The sequence below is a fragment of the Musca domestica genome, unplaced genomic scaffold (genome assembly GCF_030504385.1).
Source record: "Musca domestica strain aabys unplaced genomic scaffold, Musca_domestica.polishedcontigs.V.1.1 45, whole genome shotgun sequence".
In the NCBI taxonomy this organism is placed as follows: Eukaryota; Metazoa; Arthropoda; class Insecta; order Diptera; family Muscidae; genus Musca; species Musca domestica.
The window spans coordinates 2224318-2246732 of NW_026712335.1; the positions used below are offsets into that span (position 1 = coordinate 2224318).

At 33.9% G+C, this 22415-nt stretch overlaps 1 protein-coding gene across 1 annotated transcript; it reads right to left on the bottom strand.

The window, feature by feature from the left end:
* Positions 1 to 18847: 18847 nt before the first annotated feature.
* On the bottom strand, positions 18848 to 20971 carry LOC131804509 (piggyBac transposable element-derived protein 4-like). Its single transcript, XM_059127486.1, has 2 exons — positions 20841 to 20971; positions 18848 to 20702 (listed from the first exon to the last, which is right to left on the bottom strand). Exon 2 carries the CDS (start codon positions 20663 to 20665, stop codon positions 19187 to 19189), a length of 1479 nt encoding a protein of 492 aa, XP_058983469.1. The 5' UTR covers positions 20666 to 20702; positions 20841 to 20971; the 3' UTR covers positions 18848 to 19186.
* Positions 20972 to 22415: the final 1444 nt, after the last annotated feature.

A 22415-nucleotide genomic window follows, 5' to 3' on the forward strand; every position in this document is an offset into this window, starting at 1 on the left:
ATATCGATATATGAAGAATATATATACTTTGTGGGGTCTACTACGAATATTAAGATGTGTTAAAATGGAATGATAAATTTAATATATCCTCCTTTCGTGGTGGAGATTATAGAAATTATTAGAAAGACTTTATTCACCTGAGTTGTTGTGGAAAATTTTTTCATCGATTCTAGCTAAAAAGTACGTTTTCATTGCCAGGAAAACACTCCCCACTTGTTAACGGGCCAGTATTTTTTGATCATAACAAAAAAAATTTTTGAATTTATATAAGACTCATTACCGATATTTTAAATACTGTTAACTTGGAATATTTCAATATTTTTACTCACACTATATTTAATTTGGACCACCATAGATATAATTTGGATATGTCTGTCAACTCCTTTTGATACCTCCTATACTTCTAGGAAAATGTGAGAAAAGTCGAAGACGCCGATCTTCATAAGTATTTTTTTCACAGGCTGTAGAACCTATTCTCAACTTCAACCACGAAATTTTAAACACATTCGGTGAATTATGTCGAATGTCAAAATATCGAATATAGGAAGGTATCGTTATATGGGGGCTATACGAAGATTTCGTGATATTTATTTTCGTGGTAAGAAACCCTCACTAATAATTATGTTTCAATTCAAGTTTTAAGGCGTTAGCCAGATTTTCAATCTCGTGCAAATATTTGTTGGAGGAAGTATGAATACGGAAATTTCCCCTAAAAAATATAATAATAAATAAATAAAATAAAAGAAAATCTTCTTCGACGTTGAAAGAGATTTTATCCTCTTCATTGTCCGATAAGGAAGGATAAGGATTTTATGAATGAAAATCAGTAAATCTCGTCTCAGAAAAAGGTTATTTTTAATTGACGTGTTATTTTCCTATATTGAATTATTTAACAATTTTGTCTACTCACAATTTCGATAATTTTAATGATGACATAAATTATTTTGACAGTAGTATCATGTTGTGTTAATTATTTATATAAATAAACTTAATTCTAAAATAAATATGCAATTTTTAGAATTTAAAATTAAATAAAACGCATACACAAGTCTCTTAGCAAAAAATCCAGTTCATTGCATAATTCTATGTTATTTTCTAATTTAGTCGATGGCGACTTGAAATCGAGCGCAAATATTAGGAGTATTAAAGAAAAACTAATCTAACGAATTTTTTTAGTATGGCAATCGTTGTAAATTTCGTATTGATACTAAACATTTTAGAGACCTGATTATTGAAATGAAAAAAAAAAAAAAAAAAAAAAAACAAGTAAAAAAGTATCTGTCGGTTTTGCCAATAGATGTATACCCTCTGCCAATGTTCGATTATTAAAAATATTTTAACTTCTGTTATGAATTTTCAAAGAGTGAATGGGCCAATATTGTCCATTCCATATCGGACCTAACTAAATATGATATAAATATTATTATGAATATATAAGAAAATCGAACAATTATATCATATTTTAAATTCCATATTGATCTCAGGATTCTGGTTGGGAGACATATATTTAGATATAGCAAGTTGTAAAGAATCGCTGAGCTGTTTCGCAATTTATGACAGACAAGAGTATTGAAAATTGTGCCCTTTATAGCATATTCACAACAGATCTTGAAGAGAGTTGGATTCTTATTTCGCTTTCTATGAGCGTTATGTTTTTCAAAATATTTAACCCTATGTGGAGCAGGTACTAAAAGAAATGGACCATCTTTATAACAGATCTTGTGTTGATGGAAATATTGTAGATATACCATGTCTGGAATGGAATTGGATGTTGATTTCGCTTTTATGAGCTTCATGGATATTCAAAGTTTTGAGCATTTGTGAGAGAGGTACCAGAAAGAGTGGACCGATATTGTCCGTTTTCGCACTAGAACTAGCACTGAAGCAAATATTAAGATTTGCAAAGTTGGAACAAAATCAGATTATCGTTTCGCTTTCTGTGCAAAAAATATGTATTTTTGAAAATTTCGACCATTTGTGGGGGAGGTACCAGAAGAAGTGGACCGATATATTCCATCTTAACAACAGACCTTGGGTTAATATAAATATTGGGCTGTGTGAAATTTGCAGACAATCGGACTCTTACATCACATTTTATGAGAGTTGTAATTATTCAAAATTTTGACCATTTGTGGGGGAGGTACTTGATGGAGTGGACTGATACTTTCCATTTTCACACCTGACCTAGCACTGAAACAAATATTAGGATGTGCAGAGCAAAATCTGATTATCCTTTCACTCTCTGTACAAAAAATATATTTTTTGAAAATTTCGACCTTCTGTGGGGGGAGGTACCAGAAGGAGTGGACCGAAATTGCCCATCTCCGAACTCGATCTAAGTTTGACAAAAATATTACGATGTACCAAGTTTTGACCAAATCGGATACTCCCTTCGAGAGTTATCGTGCGCACCAGCCAGACAGACAGACAGACGGACGGACGGACGGATTTTTGTCCAAAGAGACCTAGGGTCTAAAACCGTTATTTCGACTAGGCACGTTTTGACCGTATGAAATTGTATATACCCTCTGTAGCCATATGGCTGAGGGTATAATAATTAGCTATATCTACACACACAGCCATGTTTTGATTATTTGTTCGCACTTAAGTATATAAGTTTAGATACAATTATAAAATTAAAGTTTTGGATCCTTAAAATTCAATCAGTCAATGTTGGAAAATTAAATTCAACGTCATAGAGGCAAGAATTAGTTGTCGCCGAGATCAGATCCAGATCACCGTGGCAGGGTACAAATATTCCGTTTGGAGAATTGTTATATTCTTTTAAAATACATACCTTCGCTTGTGTTAATTCCAAGCGAATATGATTGATATTTGCTGATAATTCTTCCATTCTCAATACTTCATTGATTTTAGTAAATAAAGCTTCGATTAATAGCGACTAATGTGGTGGCAAAAATTGTTTATTTAGTAAAGAAGAATATGTGCGATAAAAAGTCCAATAAAAGAATTCTGCAAATTTTTTTTTTTTTGAAGTTTCCGAAAAGATATTTCTGATTCTTGACTTTTTTCTGCATGTTTGCTTTTTGAATTTCATGCCAATTTAAATTGTGTTCCTGGGCTGAACAAGTGATGCCGTTCACCTTTTATTATACCCTCCACCATACATAGTATGAGGGTATATTAAGTTTACCATTCCGTTTGTAACTTCTTCAAATAAGCCTTTGAGACACCACATAATAAGCCTTTGAGACACCACATAATTTGTATTTATTCGTTATAAGCATATGATTCTATGCCGATTTAGTCATCTGCTAGAGGGCTTCCGAATAAAATGAAGTGGGTTTATAAAATTTTGTTGAGATTAAAATAAGCAATATAGATTCGCATTTTTATACAGCGCCCATAGAACTGTACCGCCAGAATAAAGGCGTCTTGGCGATTTTTGTCATGTTTCTGAACAAAATTTGCTTTGAGTTTGCAGTTTTTAATCCCTGTAGGAAGGAAACATCCTTGCAAAGAACTGTACATATAGATCCAAGTTTATAGTCCCAATATAACTATAGCCCGTATATTTAATGTTTTGATGATTTTTGTCATATTCTCACCGGAATTGCAGCAAATTCAGTATTCTGAGTTCGTAATGAACACAAACACCAATGGCAGAAAATTGCTAGTACAGGTCTACGTTTTCGTATATTTTGATGATTTTAGCTCTATTTTTTTATCGGAGTTAGTTTATTATTTGGAATTTGGAGTTCCTAATGGGTACTACTCCAACGTGTGGCCTTCTTTTAATGGTACGTCTCAATATTCGGATTTTTAAGTTTTTTAGCTCCAATTTCAACCTAATTTTCTCAAACTTGGTATTTAAAGTTCCTAATAGGCGTCACTTTCTCTTGCAAATAATTATCTTTAGCAGTATACCTTTTTGTATAGCCTACGTACAGCGGGACCTCCATATGTTCAGTATTTTGATGATGTTAGGCTCAATTCGGAATTAAAAGTTTGCAATGGGTACTACCTCCTTTGACAAAAAATTGCCTGTATAGATCTACGTCATGTCACCCAATATTCGGTATTTTGAGGGTTTTATGTACATTTTTTAGCTGCATTATTTGAAACTTAGTGTTTTGAATTCATAATAGCCACAACCTTTTCTGGCAGATAATGGGTTATATAGGTCCACTTTTTATAATTTTTCAACGGAATATTTTTACCTTTTTTAAAGATTTTTCCAAATTTTGGTAGGTATTAAGAGTTATATTATTTTATAAAATTCGAATATATATTGGAGGGGAGATACATATTCTGTCGAACCACTAATTTACGAAGTGCGCAAAGGCAATAATCTAGCTGGACTGACCATGTGATACGATAAACCAAGGTAGATTAAGGTCCATTTCATACTGAAATATAATGACCGGTGTACTGCACTCTGGATCTATGATCATTTTTTCGAGATTTAGGACATACCAATTTAAAAAGCATCAGCAGATTTGCAGAGAGGTGCATGCACTCATTTTGGTATGTCATTTGTGGTGGAGGTATCTGAACGAGTCGATTTATATAATCCGTCTTTACACTAGACCTAAAAAGGTCCGCTATCAATATTTTTTTCTCAACAAGTGTATATTTCTGAATGGCAATACTTAGCTGATGTCTGTCTAGAAATATAATAGATTTATCCTTCCGCTAAACCAATATGGTTGGGTAATGGTTACGAAAATTGCATATGAATTTTGGAAGAAGGGAAGCACCGTCAGCACCGAGCCACTGTTTGGTTCTGATGCATAAAAGGGCTATTTTTCTTCAAAGATGTGCAATGAGTGGCCTTCAAAATATTATTATTATTATTATTTGACGGAACTAATATTTGTAATGATGGAAGTTTAAGAAATTGGTTTAAAAATGTATGTATTTTCAATAAATTTGGTATTTGAAGTTCGTAATGGATACTACAGCTTATGACAGAAAATTGTCTGTGCAGGTCCACGTCATCGTATAACCCCCATATAACTGTACCTCCCTATATTCGGTATTTGGATGATTTTAGCGACATTATTCACCGGAATTATTTCAAATTTCAGGTTCCAAAAGGGATAGTAGAGCCTTAGACAGAAAAGTTACTATGCAGGTCCACGTCTTCGTTAGCCCCACATACAACGGTACTTCCCGATATTCGGTATTTTGATGATTTTAGCGACATTATTCACCGTAATTGTTTCAAATTTGGTATTTGAAGTTCGTAGTTGTAGAAAATTGTCTGTGCAGGTCCACGTTTTATAACAATATTCAATTTTCGCATTTGAATATTGTAATAGCTTATGACAAAAGTTGCCTATGCATGTCCATGTCGTCGTATAGACCCTAATATACGGCTACATTCAATATTATTAAGTTTTAAACAGTTTTTTTTTTTTTTTTTTTTGAAAATTACCAAATTTGTTCGAAATGGTGGAGGGTATTCAAAGTTCGGCCCGGCTTTTTTACTTTTTTTCTCTACAATATTTCTGAATGGTAATACTTAGCTGATGTCTGTCTGGAAATATAAATAGCGTTAACCCTTCGCTAAACCAATATGGTTGGGTGTACGCTTAAGCAACTTTGAAAATATTGCGACTTTAATTTGAAAATTATGGTAATGTTTGCAAAAATTGCATATGGATTTTGGAAGAAGGGAATCACCGTCAGCACCGAGTCACTGTTCGGTTCTAATGCATAATAGGGCCATTTTTTCGAAGATGTGCAATGACTGGCCTTTAAAATATTATTATTATTTGCGGACCTAATATTTGTAATGATGGAAGTTTAAGAAATTGATTTAAAAATGTTGATTGTGACGGATAGTAATTGAAGCAATGTATCGATGTTGCCAATCTTCGAACTTAACTTGGATAAAAATATTAAGTATTTTCAATAAATTAGTAAAGCGGAAAGGCCCAAAAGAGCACATAGGTTGAAAGATAAAATCGGTATTTGCATTATTACTAAATATCAATTTTTCAATAATAAATAGAAAAAGTAAGAACATTGCACCAGTTCTTTGTATTCCTCAGATTTTTAAGAATTGCATCTGGAAATATAAAAATCGACAAAAGCAAGGGGATTTTTTCGGCAATTTTTGAAAGAGAAATAACTCAGAATTAATGAAATGTACGATACAATTTCCACATGACAAACCAGTAAAGAAAGTCCTAGAGTCGGCGGGGTCGACTTTTGGATACCCTACACCACTTTGCTAATTTTGTAGAGCTCCACATAACATTTAAATTATTTTATGGGAGAATTTAATCATACACGCTATGATTATAATTGTAATTTAAAGTTCAAAGGACTAAATATGCCGAAGCATTTGTACCTTTTAAATTTGGACTTGTATTGCCCATTTAGTGCAAAATTAATTTGAAATCAGATAAAGATATATATGGGAGCTATATCAAAATCTGAAGGGGTCTCGATAAAATTTGGCAAAGATATTTCTGAGCTGTATTTGATATATTTCCCTGAATATCTTTGTTACGGAGTGAATATTACGGCTGTGGGTAACAAATACAATAAATCGGATGAACAATATATATGGTAGCTATAGCTATATCTGAACCGATCTTCACCGAATTTGGCATACTAGCTTCTAGACTCAATTCGATCGCATGTGCAAATTCCAATACAATAAGAGGTAAATTGGACGAAGTTATATATGAGAGCTATATCCAAATCTGAACCGATCTCGATAAAATTTAGCAAAGGTATCTCTGAGATGCATTTGATACATTTCTCCAAATATTGTTGTTACAGAGTGCATATTACGGCTGCGGAGGACAAAAATAACAAATCGGATGAACAATATATATGGGAGCTATAGCTATATCTGAACCGATTTCGATAAAATTTGGCATACTTATTTTCAGGTCTAATTTGGTTGTATGTGCAAAATTCCATACTATTCGGGCTGATATTATACGTTTGGTGCACAATAACAGGCAAATCGGACGAAGATATATATGGGAGCTATATCTAATTTTTTACCGATTATCTCCAATTTCAATAGGGCTCGTCCTTGGGCCAAAAAAATGTTGTTTGGAAAATTTCATCTCAATAGGATAATAAATGCGACCTGCATTTTGTTCACAAGAATACATGGACGTACGGACGGACGGACTGACATGCATAAATCAACTCAGAAAGTGATTCTATGGAGATCCTCAAAAGTAACTCTCGCTTCCTTCTCCATGTTACAAACAAATGCACAAAGACATAATACCTCTACCACTATGCGGTGAAGGGTATAAGAAGTATAAATTCAAGGTGCAGTTCAACAACTGAAAAATCGTCTATAACAATACAGTCATCTTGATTTTTATACTCGGTCAGCATGAGGGAATATGACTACATGTGCAGAACCATCCTCGCATAGCCACGGTCTTCGAAAATTCGAATTTTTTTAAGTTTATTAGATTATCTTCTCTTTTTACGTCTCGACAACTTTATGACCTATATAGTAAATATTTTCTATAATCCCATACAACACTTTTTAGTCAACGTTGACTCCAATTTTGTAATATTTATCATATTTTTGCTTATATCATAGCACCTTACATAATTCCACAAATAGAAGCTAACTTCCTTGTTTAATAAACAAAAAACTACACACACCTATCACACCAGACAATGATTCATATTTTGATTATTCTCTACATTTTCTTCAATGCTGATCTAAATCTGCCGCTATACTTCTTAAATTAAATCAACAGCGAGTAAGACATTCGATTGGTCTGTACCGACATGTGATATCACACGTTTAACACCACATAATTATATTTGTTTATTTTTCTTTGGTTTAACACAAACACACGCACTCATCATATTTTAAATGATTGTTTAATATTAATCAACATCGCATGGAGGCGTTGCCAAATATTTGAATTGCGTACATTGTCCGAAATGGAATATTGCTTCAATACTTTGCGTTATATTTTGTGTATAAACATAAGGTTCGTTATTTCTTCTTTTTTTTAAATGTACACCAATAAATCTGAATCTAATTATGAAAATGTTATCGCTGCTGTTCGCCACTCTATGTGGATTATGAAAATATGAATGATTTATTTAAGTCAATTTTAGCGGGACACCTGTTGTGTTAACCGTTCTAGGAAAATAAAAACAGGCACATAGACTTATTTGAATATTTTCTGTTATTTATTGCGAGAATTTAAAAAGAGTTTTTTTTTTATTTTAACTATCAACAGATAATACTGTGAAATGGGGAAGTAAACATATGAAAAAACACAGGCATAAATTCAAGCAGCATAAATCAAATATTGGAAGTTAATCAAACAGAAACAAAAGACTTAAGACACAAGCGTGAAGCCACAATGGTATTGTGTTTACAACCGTTTGGAAGAAAAGGTGGATTTTTTTTATAAATATTGTATATTTGTTTACAGAAGGATATATTTGAAGAAAAAAGACGGCAAGTCATATAATTCTCAAGAAATAATATCATCAAGAAATTGGAACCCTGATTTTCCAATATAATTTAGGAAAGGTCATATCTACTTTGGGAAACATATTTATTAAACTAGTAAGTTTCTGTATTTCGTCAGTAAGAGGTAGACCTTTAGAATCGTTCCAACAGTTCGTGTTAGGCCTTTTTATACCCTCCACCACGAATAGTATGGAGGGTATATTAAGTTCGTCATTCCGTTTGTAACTCATCGAAATAATCAGAAAATATATATATTCCTGATCAGCGTAAAATTCTAAGACGATTTAGCCCTGTCCGTCCGTCCGTCCGTCTGTTGTAATCACGCTACAGTCAAAACGAATTAAGATAGCAAGCTAAAATTTTGCACAGATCCCTCTTTTGTCTGCAGGCAGGTCAAGTTCGAAGATGGGCTATATCGGTCCACGTCTTCGTATAGCCCCCATATAACAGTACCCCCCGATATCCGGTATTTTGATGATTTTAGCCACATTTTCCAATGGAATAGTCTTAAAATCCACACAAAGAGTTCCCTGTGAGCACTTTATTCCCTGAAAGGGAATTGTCTATATACTTAGATCCACGATATCTTATAGCCCCCATATAACGGTACCCCCCGATATTCGGTATTTTGATGATTTTACCCACATTTTCCAATGGAATGGTCTGAAAATCCACACGAGGAGTTCTCTGTGAGCATTTTACTCTCTGAAAGAGAATTGTCTATATAGGTCTACGATATCGAATAGCCCCCATATAACGGTACCCCCCGAAATTCGGTATTTTGATGATTTTAGCACCATTTTCCAATGGAATGGTCTGAAAATCCACACAAGGAGTTCCTTGTGAGTATTTTACCCCCATACATAGATTTGTCTATATAGGTCCACAATATCGTATATCCCCCTATATATCGGCACCTTCCGATATTAGGTATTTCAAAAATTTTAACAGAATTTTTAATGGATTTTATTACTTTGAAAATTTTCTAATTCGTTCCAAATGGTGGAGGGTATTCAAAGTTTGGCCCGGCCGAACTTACTGCTTTTTTACTTGTTAGTACTCAAAATGCACAATTTCTGCAGTTCAAAAAAATAATGTTTAATCAAAACTTCATACATCGTACTAAAATTTTAGGCTTTGGAGGTTTTATATGTTATTTTTTCGAAAATTTTTTCTTTTACGAAAATAATAATTTCATTCAGAGGTTTACCAAGGAGGATATTAGTAAGAATATTACATATTGGAACCACATCCAATTTTTCTGTACAACACTACTTTAACTTCTCCATATGTATATTCTAAAAGCCAACAGGGAACCCAATATAACATTTTAAAATATCAGCACTATCCCTTCACTCAATACCAAACTTAGTAATATTTCGTACGCATATCAAAAACAATCTACATCTTTCTATCCTAGACGCTTTTCAAACAACCATGGCACACATTTTCAATGCCGCCTCCACATTTCAATTCCAGATAAAAACTGTGACCTCAATATCAAATTTGAGGATACCAGCCCTAACCCAATAACAAATGTAGTACCACTTAGCTATTTTTAAAAAAATGTAATACCCATTTAAAAAACCATGCTCATTATTTAATTCCAGTTACTAACAAAGACCTCAGTATCAAAATTTAGGATTCCAGGCTTACTACAAAATATAGTACCATTTAGAACTTTTCGAACAATTATAGTATGTATTTGCAGAGCCACCAGCAGATTTCTACCCCAAATACCAACGGAGACTCAATATCAAATGTCGGGATTTCAGTGCTATAGATTCACTCAATACCTAATTTAGTACCATATCTCCATATCTCACATACAGTTGTCGCAAAATAAAATTTTGGAACTTCAGATTTTCCCTTCACCCAATGCCTAATTCAGTACCATTTAGTACTTTTCGAATAATTATGGTACACATTTCCAAAACCACCTCCATATCTTAACCACAGTTACCAACAGTGACATCCATATCAAATGTGAAGATTCCAGACCTATCCCCTTCACTCAATACCAAATATTGTACCATTCAGTACCTTTCTTAAAATTATAGTACGTATTTCCGAAATCACCACTATATGTCCAGGCCACTCATTAACTTGAAATTTCAGATTTATAGCACTATCTGTTCACCTAATACAAAATATATAGTACCATTTAGTACAATTATAGGACACATTTAAAAACTACCTCCATATCTCAATACCAGATACCAAGAGAGACCTCAATATTAAACTTCGGTATTTCAACTCTATCCCTTCACCCAATATAGTACCACTTAGTACTTTTCGAACAATTATGAGACACATTTCCAAAACCACTTCCATATCTTCAACACAGATACCAACAGTGACATCTATAGCAAATTTCAGGATTTCAGCTCCATTCTTTCACTCAATGCCAAATTTAGTACTATTCAATACTCTTCGTATAATTATAGTACACATTTAAAAAAACCACCTCCATATTTCGATTCTAGATGCCAACAGAGATCCCAGTATCAAATATGAGGATTACAGCCCTATCCCATAACGCAATACCAAATATGGTACCATTCAGTTCACATTTCCGAAACCACCCTCCAATGTCTAGGCTACACATGGACAGTGACCCTAATACGAAATTTCAGATTTAAAGGACTCTTTGTTCACCCAATACCAAATTGTACTACATTTAGTACTTTTCGTGCACTTTTAGTACACATTTCCCAAAACCATATCTCTATCACAAACCTGAACCAAAAGAGATCGCTTTATTAAAATTTCAAAATTCCTTCCATCCATTCACTCTAAACGAAATTGTTCAAATTTAGTACTATTTAGTACAGTTAGCACACTTAGTACACATTTCGAAAATTACCTTCCTATATCAAACTTACTTTCCAACCTTAATTCTCATTACCAAATTTCAAATTTCATTTCAAGTTTTTAGCTTCATCAGTTCAGATAATACCAAATGGTAGCCTTTTAGAAATTAAGTACGACTTTAGAAATTTAGTATAATTTTAGAATGTTTCCTAACTTTTAAGTTCGATTTTCCCGTTGGTGCATCTATACTGCACTATATTAGTGATTCTCATTTCAAATTTTAGAATGCTAGCCATAAAATTGTCCAAAACAATTTATTCATTTTTTCAACTTCTAGTACTTTTTGTTCCCTGTTAGTGCGGATGGCCAAAAACCCAGCTTTATCACGCTATGGGAAATAGGAGACCTGGAGGTCTTTTATGACCAAGACTGAACCTCGTACAAACTTTCAAGATTCTAGTTTCAGCCATTTCATCTGGGCGTTGATTCATAAGCAGTAAGGCAGCCAATTATTTCAGTACTCTTTTATATATCAGTCAGTTTTGCCGAGAACAGTATTTCTTAAGCTTATGACCTGATTGATAAATGGATGGTTTTACTTTTCGGAAAAATTTGAAGGAAAGGGCTTATCCATTCCCTTAAGCTACAATTTCTGATTTTAAACATTTGTCTGTGCCCTGTGGTATCAGAAATAGAGCCCCTATAAAGTCCGTATTTATATTCACCTAAGTTTTTTTTTCAAAAAAACCAAGCAATCATTTGTTTGGAGATAGGTCAAGTTTGAATATGGTCTTACTGGTTGCCGACATCGCATAGACACATATTATGGTACTCCAAAGTATTTGTTTATATAACGGATTTGTTTGAAAATTACAAAATTATGTTCTTAAAAAAATATTCTCAATCACTGTGCTGTATATAAAGCATCATTTAGCATTACAACAGGTATTCAAAATTATTTTTATGTCATTCACTCGTTTACATTAATTTGCATTACAGGTTCGGAACACCCCACCATAGAAAATATATGCTATTTCTTTACACGGAACCTCCACATTTTGTTGTTAAATTTTATTTTATTTAGTGAAGTGATTAACATTTTGTGGTCTATCGAATCGGAATGAATTTTTAATTATTTTTTGATGGGAAATGTTTGATATAAAACATCAAATATTTTCGTAAAAAATCAAAACAATTTGATTCAATTATAGGGTGATAAAACGTCACACGATCGTATCTCAAGGACTTGGGTGTTAAGTTACAAATATTTACAAGGAAAAAGATTCTCAGATTTTGACTTCAAAAAGTCTGAAGTTTTTTTCCGAAAGATATCCATATTGCTTCTCAACGATGGCGGAAGCTCTAACTGAGAACATTTTGTTACGCTTGTTGGTCTTTTTTATCGTTTTGATTTATCATTAATATTTATAAAAAAAAAAAAAATCATTCTGACGAAAAAACCCACAACACAATATGTCGTTTATTCATGTCTTTTGATTTTATTAATTATTTTTTTATTTTCTTTAAATGATTCTTAAACATTTCCAGACATCAGAATGAAATTAACATAATTGCCTTCGTAATGTTGTGATCTCTAGCGAGCCTATGAACCTGTTTTGTGGTGGTTAACACATTATAAATTAAAATTCGATTCCTGTTAATAGATTATGTCACTATATTTTAATTGCGAAATAATTTATGTTGACAAGACAAATGGCCTTGATTATTTTGGAGGCATGTGCGAATTACATCCTCCAAATGGTATTTTTTTTTTTTTTTTTTTTGGAATAAATGAAGACATAACAGGCATACTTATCTGATCAAAGTGGATCAAAAAAAAAAAAGTTTGAAAATATTTGTTTATGGTTTTAACACGTTGTGGGATTTTTGATACAGTGGTCGACAGTAAAACTCTTTTAAGAAATTACTTTTGACCAACCGTAACCATTGTCATAATGTCTTTCATACACTGGGGGTATAAATAATTTCATATGGCCCAAACTTGCCCCATAAAACCAATTTATTTTTGCGCGAAATCCACTTCAGGATATTTGGAGTTGATCTAGCATCGTTCGACAATCTCTTTTTTATTTTTGTAAAAAATTTAGCGTTGCAGTTACTATGGCTTAAATAATGACCAGGACCTTAAAAAATCAATACAATCGCCTGGTATCCCGATATGAAGCTTATGTCCAAATGTGGACTGATTCTAACGATTTTTTGTAAGGTTAGTTTTGGGGTTGCTAAATCAAATATTGTTGTTTCAAAAATCAAATTAGAAATAATTTTATTAGAAAATTTTAAGCTCTTCAAAATATTTCAAATCAGATCCTATGCAGAACAGTGAAACTGTAATAGGCATTTTTTGGCAAGAGTAGAACTTTTCTACCAATAACTCTAAATGTCAAATTACCGTTGACTAGGCTGGAAATTGTGGCTGTGCCTTTAAAATATCTGGAGTACTGTAAATATTTACACATACCTTAAATATTCTATCATGACAGACATCCGTAAAAATCAACTTATACTACGGTTTTAGGAGTGTACAACAACCATACACCTACCGCTGGCCAAAATCTATACATATAAAAAAGTAGTGAAATAGCTGACTGATCTAGAATCAACGCCCAGACGATAGGGCTGAAGCTAGAATCTTGAAATTTTGCACGCAGGCCATTCTTGGTGCGTAGCGTTTGATAAGGCTTGGAATTTTTGGAAATTCGTACTAAAAGGATTGGAAAAGTTCTAAAATAGAATACTTTGTATGGAACAATGATATGAGTTAGAATTTAAAATGAGAGTTCGAATTTCCAGAAAACCTTTGATGCATCTATCATGAAAGATGTATAAAACCGTTACTGGAAATTCGAACTCTAAGGTTACGCTTGGCACTTAAGTTCTAAAACGGTACCACTTGGTATTATGTGAACGGATAGAGCTATAAACTTGAAATTTGGTATGAAAATCAAGGTTGTAAAGTTAGTTTGATATATGAAGTTGGTTTCGGAACTAAATTTGGCTTAGAGTGAACGGATGAAGCTGGAATTTTAAAATTTTGTGTTGGGGTCCCTTTTGGTGGTAGGCTTGTGATAAAGAACTGGTTTTGGAAATGTGTATTACAAGTGACCGAAAAGTACTAAGTAGTACTATATTTGGTATAATTTGACATTGGGTGAACTGATAGTGCTTGAAGACTGTAATTTGGTAGTAGAGTGTCTGCTCAGGATTAGCCTGGACATAAGGGGGTGATTGCGGAAATAGTATAATTTTAAATTTGGTACTGATTGAAGGAATAGGACTGAAATCCTGAAATTGAAATTAGGTTGTGGGATAGAGCTGAAAATTTGAAATTTGATGTGGAGTTCACGGTGTGTAGATTTTTTTTATAGATATTTGGATGAAGATTCCTAGGAATTTTCGAATTTTTGGAAAATAGTGTCTTCGACAAAACAGGGTGGGATGAAAAAACTGCAACCAACTTCAGACTGCTGTCATTTCTAAGCATCTCGTCCGACAGCTGTTAAAATTATTCCAGTGATAGCTCATTATATTGTTTATAAGCATATAAAAGCATTTTGGTAAGAATTTTCCAGAAAAAGTTATTCGTGATGGAATTGAAGCGCGATAGTGTGATTTCTTTATATTTGGCTGGAAAACCACAAGTGGCTATCGTTAGAGCACTTCAGCATTTAAATGTGAATAAATCTTTTGTGTCTCGTACCATCAGTCGTTACCGTGATACTGGTAGCGTAGCCCGACGTCAAGGAAGTGGGCGGAAGAAAACAGAAACATCAACAGAAATGGTTCGAAAAATAAAGAAGCGACTTGATCGAAACCCCCGTCGCAGTGGCCGAAAAATGGTTCGTGAGCTGAACATATCGCAATATTCCATTCGGCAAATATTGGAAACTGAGCTCGGGGTAAAGCCATTGAGATTTCAAAACGTGCAAGAACTTACACCTCAACAAAAAGAAAATAGACTCAATAGAGCTAAAGAGTTGCTTCGCTTGGCCGAAAGTGATGAACTGCTGAATATGGTTTTCTCCGCTCCGATGAGAAAACATTCGTTGTCCAGCAGTTTGTAAATGAACAAAATGATCGTTACTTGCCACAGAGGTCAGCTGAAAATGTGCACCTTCGGTTGGCCACGAGAACTCAAGCGCCGGGCATGGTGATTGTGCCATAGCAGCCGATGGTCGCTCTTCGCTCGTATTAATCGATCGTGGCATCACAATAAATGCCGAATTTTATCGCTAAAATATTCTGGAAGTGTATTAAAGCCTTTGGCACGCAAACATTTTGATCGCAGACCTTGGACATTCCAACTGGACTCAGCACCATCGCACTCAGCACGTGCCACCCAAGAATGGCCGCCAAAATCTCCGGATACCAATCCGTTGGACTATTGTGTCTGAAGTATTTTGGAAAGCATTGTCGGCACTAAAAAAAACCAAGGTATGAATCACCTCAGATCAACATTCGGGCAGCATGTGACGGTTTCATTGGCCGTTTGAAGGCCATAATTCGTGCCAAAGGTGACCAACTCGGAGAAATCTAAACTTATTCTAAAATTTGATGCTATTTCCGAAATTGTTTGCTTTCATTCATTAATTTAAAAAAATGTAAAAATTATGGCGTTTGTCTTTGTTGCAGTTTTTTATCCAACCCTGTATATATAGGAGCTATGGCTATATCTGAACCGTTTTTCATCAAATTTGAAGTGTCGTTTTTTCTTAGGTTGGAAATAAAAATTAATAATATCGACAAACTCCTGTTGGCAGCACCACGATCGCCAGTCAAAATTGTTTATGAAACTGCGCGATGAATTTCTATATTTTCCATAAATTGAGGACAACCCCATTACAAAAGTGGACCTGAAAATAAAACACACGTGAAAAATTAATATATCCTCATAAATTTGTGGAGGGTATAAAAAATGGCAAAATTATTTGTCATAAAATTCTACTTTAGTCCTAGGAGACGTCAAAAGTCTTACCTAAACGCCTGAATTCAAATATATAAAAAACACACATTTTAGGACTAAACTCATAAATCATGTGAGTTTATGCAAAAATCCTCTTCAAATCATCATATAGAAGGACGATTTCGAAGAAAAAAATCATTCTTCATCAAATTTCATTATTAGCCATTTACATTGTAGAATATTTCGGTTTTGGATTACGCTTTTTTAAGGAAGTTTTTGACCTGATTTAGAAAAAAGGGACAAAAAGACCCTTTGGAGGCTCGCTAGGGTATTAAATTTCTCAAAAAAAAAAAAAAAAAAAAAAAACAAAAAATCCTCGTATTGTTATCAGCAATATTTCCGAATCCTTAAATGTACGGATTCCTAGGAATGGTTATCCGAAAATTTCAATTAATATAATAGAAGGCAAAATTTGACCACTCCATTTAGGCTACTTCGCGATGTAAACTTTAACAGCGCCACTTTTTTCTATATGCAGATTCACTTTCATAATTTTCTGAGTTCTTCCTGTAATTATTTTACGAGTAGTACTATTTTTCGTATATGGCCATGGGCCTAGGGCACACACCTGTCGTAGAGACCGACTCATAATTTCTGACTTGTTTTCATAGCATTGTTATTTTCATATCATAATTATTCTACATATATTTAAATATCGTTATTTGACTCTGTCTTCGGCAACGATAAAATAACAAGAAATAGAAAAAAAAATATATATATCTACATCCGGTAATTAACAAAACAAATTGTTATAATTTAGAGTAGTTAATACCTTAATTATTGGTCTAAACGTTAATATTATGTCTCTTGTGAACAGCTGTTGTCAGTAGGCACTTGACATGGCTGTCAGTTTGTTTGTTTGTTTGTTTACCTCCTCTGCGCAAATATTTATGATTTTTCGAAAGCAAAGAAACCATCACCAGAACTGCGTACGTTTACTGTTTGTTGTATTTCTTGACCACTTAACTGGCCATTTTTACCATCAAATCCGATATATTTATGGCAGCACAATGAACACTTGATGACAGTGGCAGGTTGATTAACTTTTTCCTCCAGCGGTTTAAGCATGTAAATTTTGTAATAAAAGCAACAATAACTTTATGAGAACATTTCGAAAAAAATAATAACAATAAGAAAAAAATTTGAATCTTCTAAAGTCAAGTGGACAGCTATTGTGATACATTTCAGAAATTTAGAAGGGCACAACATTTTTGGTGATGTTGTTGTCATAGACATCACTGAAACCAAAAAATGCCAAATTCTCAGTCCAAATAAAGTTCAGTTCATAACCACAGCGGCCGTAACTAACAAATCAAACAAAACATAAATCAAATAAATTGGAAAAAGGCGGAAATCTATTGAAATATGTTTAACAACTGTAAATAAAGCAGTCAGTCCGACAGTGTGTCTGTCTATCTTTGCGGTAAGACAGAAGACGCTCATCGGCAGCTCCATCACCAGCAGAAGCAGCGAACCATGCATAATGGGTTTCCCAAGCAAGACATTTTAAATTTTTGATCTTAAGAGAGTGGCATTTAACCAATACCGACCGTGACGGTGATGATGATGACGACTTTTAATGCCTCGAAAATGTTACTAATAAAATGGCCATAAATACTTTCAATTTAACGTGGGCTTCTTCATCTTCCGTTTATTTTTTTTTGTAGTTAGTTGGGTCTGGTTTTTAATTTAATTTGTGATTCGGTTACGCTAAGTTCGATTCAATATTTACTTAAGATTTAATCGGTTGTATAATTAAATTGGACCTTAAAATGATATTCACAGATATTAAGAAGGTCAGTAAGTTATCTGTAACAGAACGGATGTAGATGTTATTTAAATTGCTTAATTGGGAACATGTGTAAAAAGGGCGTTAAGTTCGGCCAGGAGGTATTAAACTACATGTAGGTATTCCACAAAGTAACACTTCCCATTAATTATTATAAGACACTAGCAAGTGCCTGCTAATTCGTTAACGAAAAGTACACATTAAAATTTCAGATTCGTTGCGGCATTTGGTGTTAGGTCTTTTTAGAACTCCAAATGTGCAATTTCTTCATTTTGGCAAAATGTTTAAAAAAAAGTCTTACATTATACCAATTATTCAGACTTTCAAGGATTTACATATTATTCACGTTTTTATTCCCTCCACCATAGTATGGAGGGTGTATTAAGTTTGCCATACCTTGTTTGTAATACCTCGAAATATACATTTTAGACCCGTCTGAGAAAATCACTCTAGAAATGAAGTAGGCTGATAAAATTTTACTCTAACCCTAGTTAGATAACGTTATTTTTTTTCAGTCAAAAGATAACGATACGTCTGAACGACGTATGCCCGTTTAAGGACTTAAAAAGGATATTAAGAAAAAGAATATTGAACTTTTTTTATTGATATCATTTATTTACTTCAGTTCTGTTTATATAAAAGTATCTATACATTAAAATTAATATTAGAATTAAAATAAAAAATAAAATTCAATTTGGCTCCAAAAATAGTGTAAAAATAAGCAGTCTTCTCTGAAGGACCTCTAATCGGTTCTGTAAACTAAAAAATATATATTCTTTTTATTTAAACTTGGTTTTTATATCTCTATTATGTAATGTAAACCAAAAAAAAAAAAAAAAAAAAAAAATCGGTAAATATTATATACAACAGTTACAAACTAAATTTTTGTGGTCTCCACATAGAGGTGTATCACATTTGCAACATATCATTTTCGACATACGTCGTATTTTTGATGGACAGAAACCACTGTATCTTCTCTTTTTTGAGACAGGATGATCTCCACTGCTGCCGCCATCATTGTTGACTTCGTCGGACACTGCATTTTGAATATTGTTGCGCAAGGTTTTCGACAAAGTCGGAATTTCCATTCGTTTTTCCATCCATGGGTTTGTTAAAGAAGCAGAAAGTACCTTCATATATTCCTTGCGACTTAAAGCCTTTTTTTAATAGAAATCAAATTGTGGGCATAAATGACGTAGGAGTTTATGAATGCTGCGTTAAGCATTCCATAAAATACTGCCATGGGCCACCTGTTGGTTTTCCTGGAGCATGACATCAACGAACACATTTGGTCGAAAGTATCGACACCACCCTTTGTTTCATTATAGTATAATATTATATCCGGCTTTCCAGTTTTATCGTCAATCGTACCTTTTTCATTGCAGGAAGACAGCAAATAGACCATTTTAGATGGCTTTGGTTTGTACGATAAGAGAGTTAAAGGGCCATCATAGCAAAACATGGTAGTTCCAACCTTTCGTGCTCGGGTGTTTTTAATTTCCTCCGGTATTTCTCTTTTATTAGATCTTATGGTTCCCACTAGAGTCAACTTGTAAGGTTCATTAAGTAGACCCTTTGCTAAAGGAATAGACGTGAACCAATTATCGCAAGTTATATTTCTATATATGCCATGTATGGGTCGTGACAGTTCCTTGACATAAAACTCCCCTAATGGAAGGCCAGCCGTGTTTGTCGTTTTCCCTAGATATGGAATTGCATTAAACATATATTTCGTAGTACTGTCGCATATCATTGGAATTTTGATTCCATATTTGTTTGGCTTGTTAGGAATATAAATTTTAAATGGGCAGCGACCACGAAAGCCCAACAGTTGTTCATCAATTGTAACATGCGATCCTGGTATGTAACTTGTGTTACATTGTCTTATAAAAATGTCCCATATCTTTCTGACAGGTGCGAACGCATCAGTTGGACGAAGGGCAGGTCGCAAGGCTTTATCGTCCATTCTAAGGTATCGAATTAAAAAGTCAAATCTATCTCGACTCATGGTTGCTGTATATAACGTTCCACAGTAGGTATTGTTGAACAAGTCGTCGGTTGATAAGTGGTTATTATTTAATGCTGCTGTTAACGTTAATATGCCTAAAACAGCTCGAATTTCATCGGCGCATGTATCTCTAAATGTTGCAGATGCATTGTCAATTCGACGATTTAGATATATTTCAGCATTAGTCCATTGAACAATTTCTGAAATTATTTCGTCCGTGAAAAAAACTTTAAAACATAAAATTGGCTCATACAGCGATTTGCACCCCCGCGTTGGTCCCCTTGCTGTTCTTACTATATTTATCAAGGATGTTCTTGTAGAGCTATTACCTTTAGATGTAGTCCAACAGTGTTTACTTTTACTCCTTAAGGTGGGTAACGCTACAGTTATTATACGGCTATCGGAATGAGTAGTGAATTCTTGATTTGGGTCTTGAACGGACGCTATATTTTCACCAGACTCGTTCCCGTCAAGCGATTCATCTTCCACATCACTTTGAATATCATCCTCCAGTAATTCGTTTTCTGATTCACTCACATTTTCTGATGAATTTGAGTCTTCCAAAACGCTTTGCAAAAGCGAAGCAATTTCTGAATCATTCAAACCACGTGTTAATGCCATTGCTGATAATAACTTTAAATGAGATCTTATAAAATACCTTAAAAATCAAACCAAAAAAAAAAAAAAAAAATACTCATTAAAAAACAAACCTAAAGTTGCTCAAAAGATAACCATACGTCTCTCAGACGTACGCTGATTCTATTTGTGTCTTTTTCTAAGAAAATATCGAACTTACCGCAAAAAAACAACCACCACCGCCAAGTTGTTGCTACCGACTGAGATAACAGAGCATGAGAGGTTTCCCTGTTAATGATCGGCAGAGAGAGAGTAAAAAATTCAAAAGGCCAACGTCTCGCAGACGTACGTTATCTAACTAGGGCTAATGTATACTATGTCTGCAGGACTTTTGGTATTGAAAATGGGCCATGTAGGTCCACGTTTTGGTATAGCCCCCACACGACGGTACCTCCCGATATTCGGCATTTTTGATGATTTTAGCGGCATTTTTCACCGGAATTGTTTCAAATTTGGTATTTGAAGTTCGTAATGGATGCTGCAGCCTATGACAGAAAATTGTCTGTGCAGGTCCATGTTTTGGTGTAGCCACGGTACCTCCCTATATTCGGTAATTTGATATATGATTTTAGCTATTTTATTAACCGATTTTTTTTTTCAAGTTAGCATTTAAATATAGTAATGGCTTATGACAAAAGTTGCATATGCAGGTCCACGTCGTCGTATAGACCCTAATATAAAGGCTACATTCGGTAGTTTTAAGATTTTAACAGAATTTTCACGGTATTTATTTTGAAAATTGCCGAATTCGTTCCAAATGGTGGAGGGCAATCAAAGTTCGACCCGTCCGAACATACTTTTTTACTTGTTTATTTTTCGAAAAGAATTTCAGGTCTATTCCTCCACCTAATACCAAATTTATAATCACTAAGTACTTTTCGAACAATTATAGTACATATTTCCAAAACCACCACCTGATTTAACACCAGATACTAAGAGTGGCATCTTTATCAAATATCAAGACTTCAGCTCTATTTCTTCACTTAATATCAGATACCCAATTTAGTACCACTTAGTACTTTTCGCTCAATAGCAGTACACATTTCCAAAACCACCTCCATATCTTATCCATAGAAACCAAACGCGACTTTAACATAAAATTTCGAAATTCCAGCTCTATCGGTTCACACAAATCCAAATTGTACGAAATTTGGAAATTTTGGAAATTCGTACTTATGTGTGGTACGAATTTCGAAAACTTCTTCATATCCCAATCCTACACTCCCACAGTAATCCCAATTTAAAATTTTAGGATTCCACTCCTATCGATTCGCCTGAACACAAATTCTAGCAAATTTAGTACCATATTTCGAAAACTACCTCCATATCCAAATCCTACACTCCAACAGTAATATTAATTCCAAATTTCAGGATTCCAGCTCTATCGGTTCACCTAAATCCAAATTGTACCAAATTTTGTACATTTTAGTACACATAAGTACAAACTACCAACTCTACCTAAATATCCCAATCCAGCACTTCGACAGTAGTTTCAAAAACGACCTATATATCTGAGTACTACGATGCATCACATAAGTGCACATAAGTACAAATTTCGAAAACTTCCTCCATATCCCAATCCTACACACTGTCAGTAATGTTAATTACAAATTTCAAGATTTCAGCTCCATCTGTTCCTCCAAATTCAATTTGTAGTAAATTTAGGACCGTTTAGTACTTTTCGTATACATGAGGACACACATTCACTTTATCGGTCTACTCCTTCTGGTATCTC

What these genes read in the sequence shown, in the direction of transcription:
- LOC131804509 (XM_059127486.1), bottom strand. Translation starts at nt 20,665, where the DNA reads ATGGCATTAACACGTGGTTTGAATGATTCAGAAATTGCTTCGCTTTTG.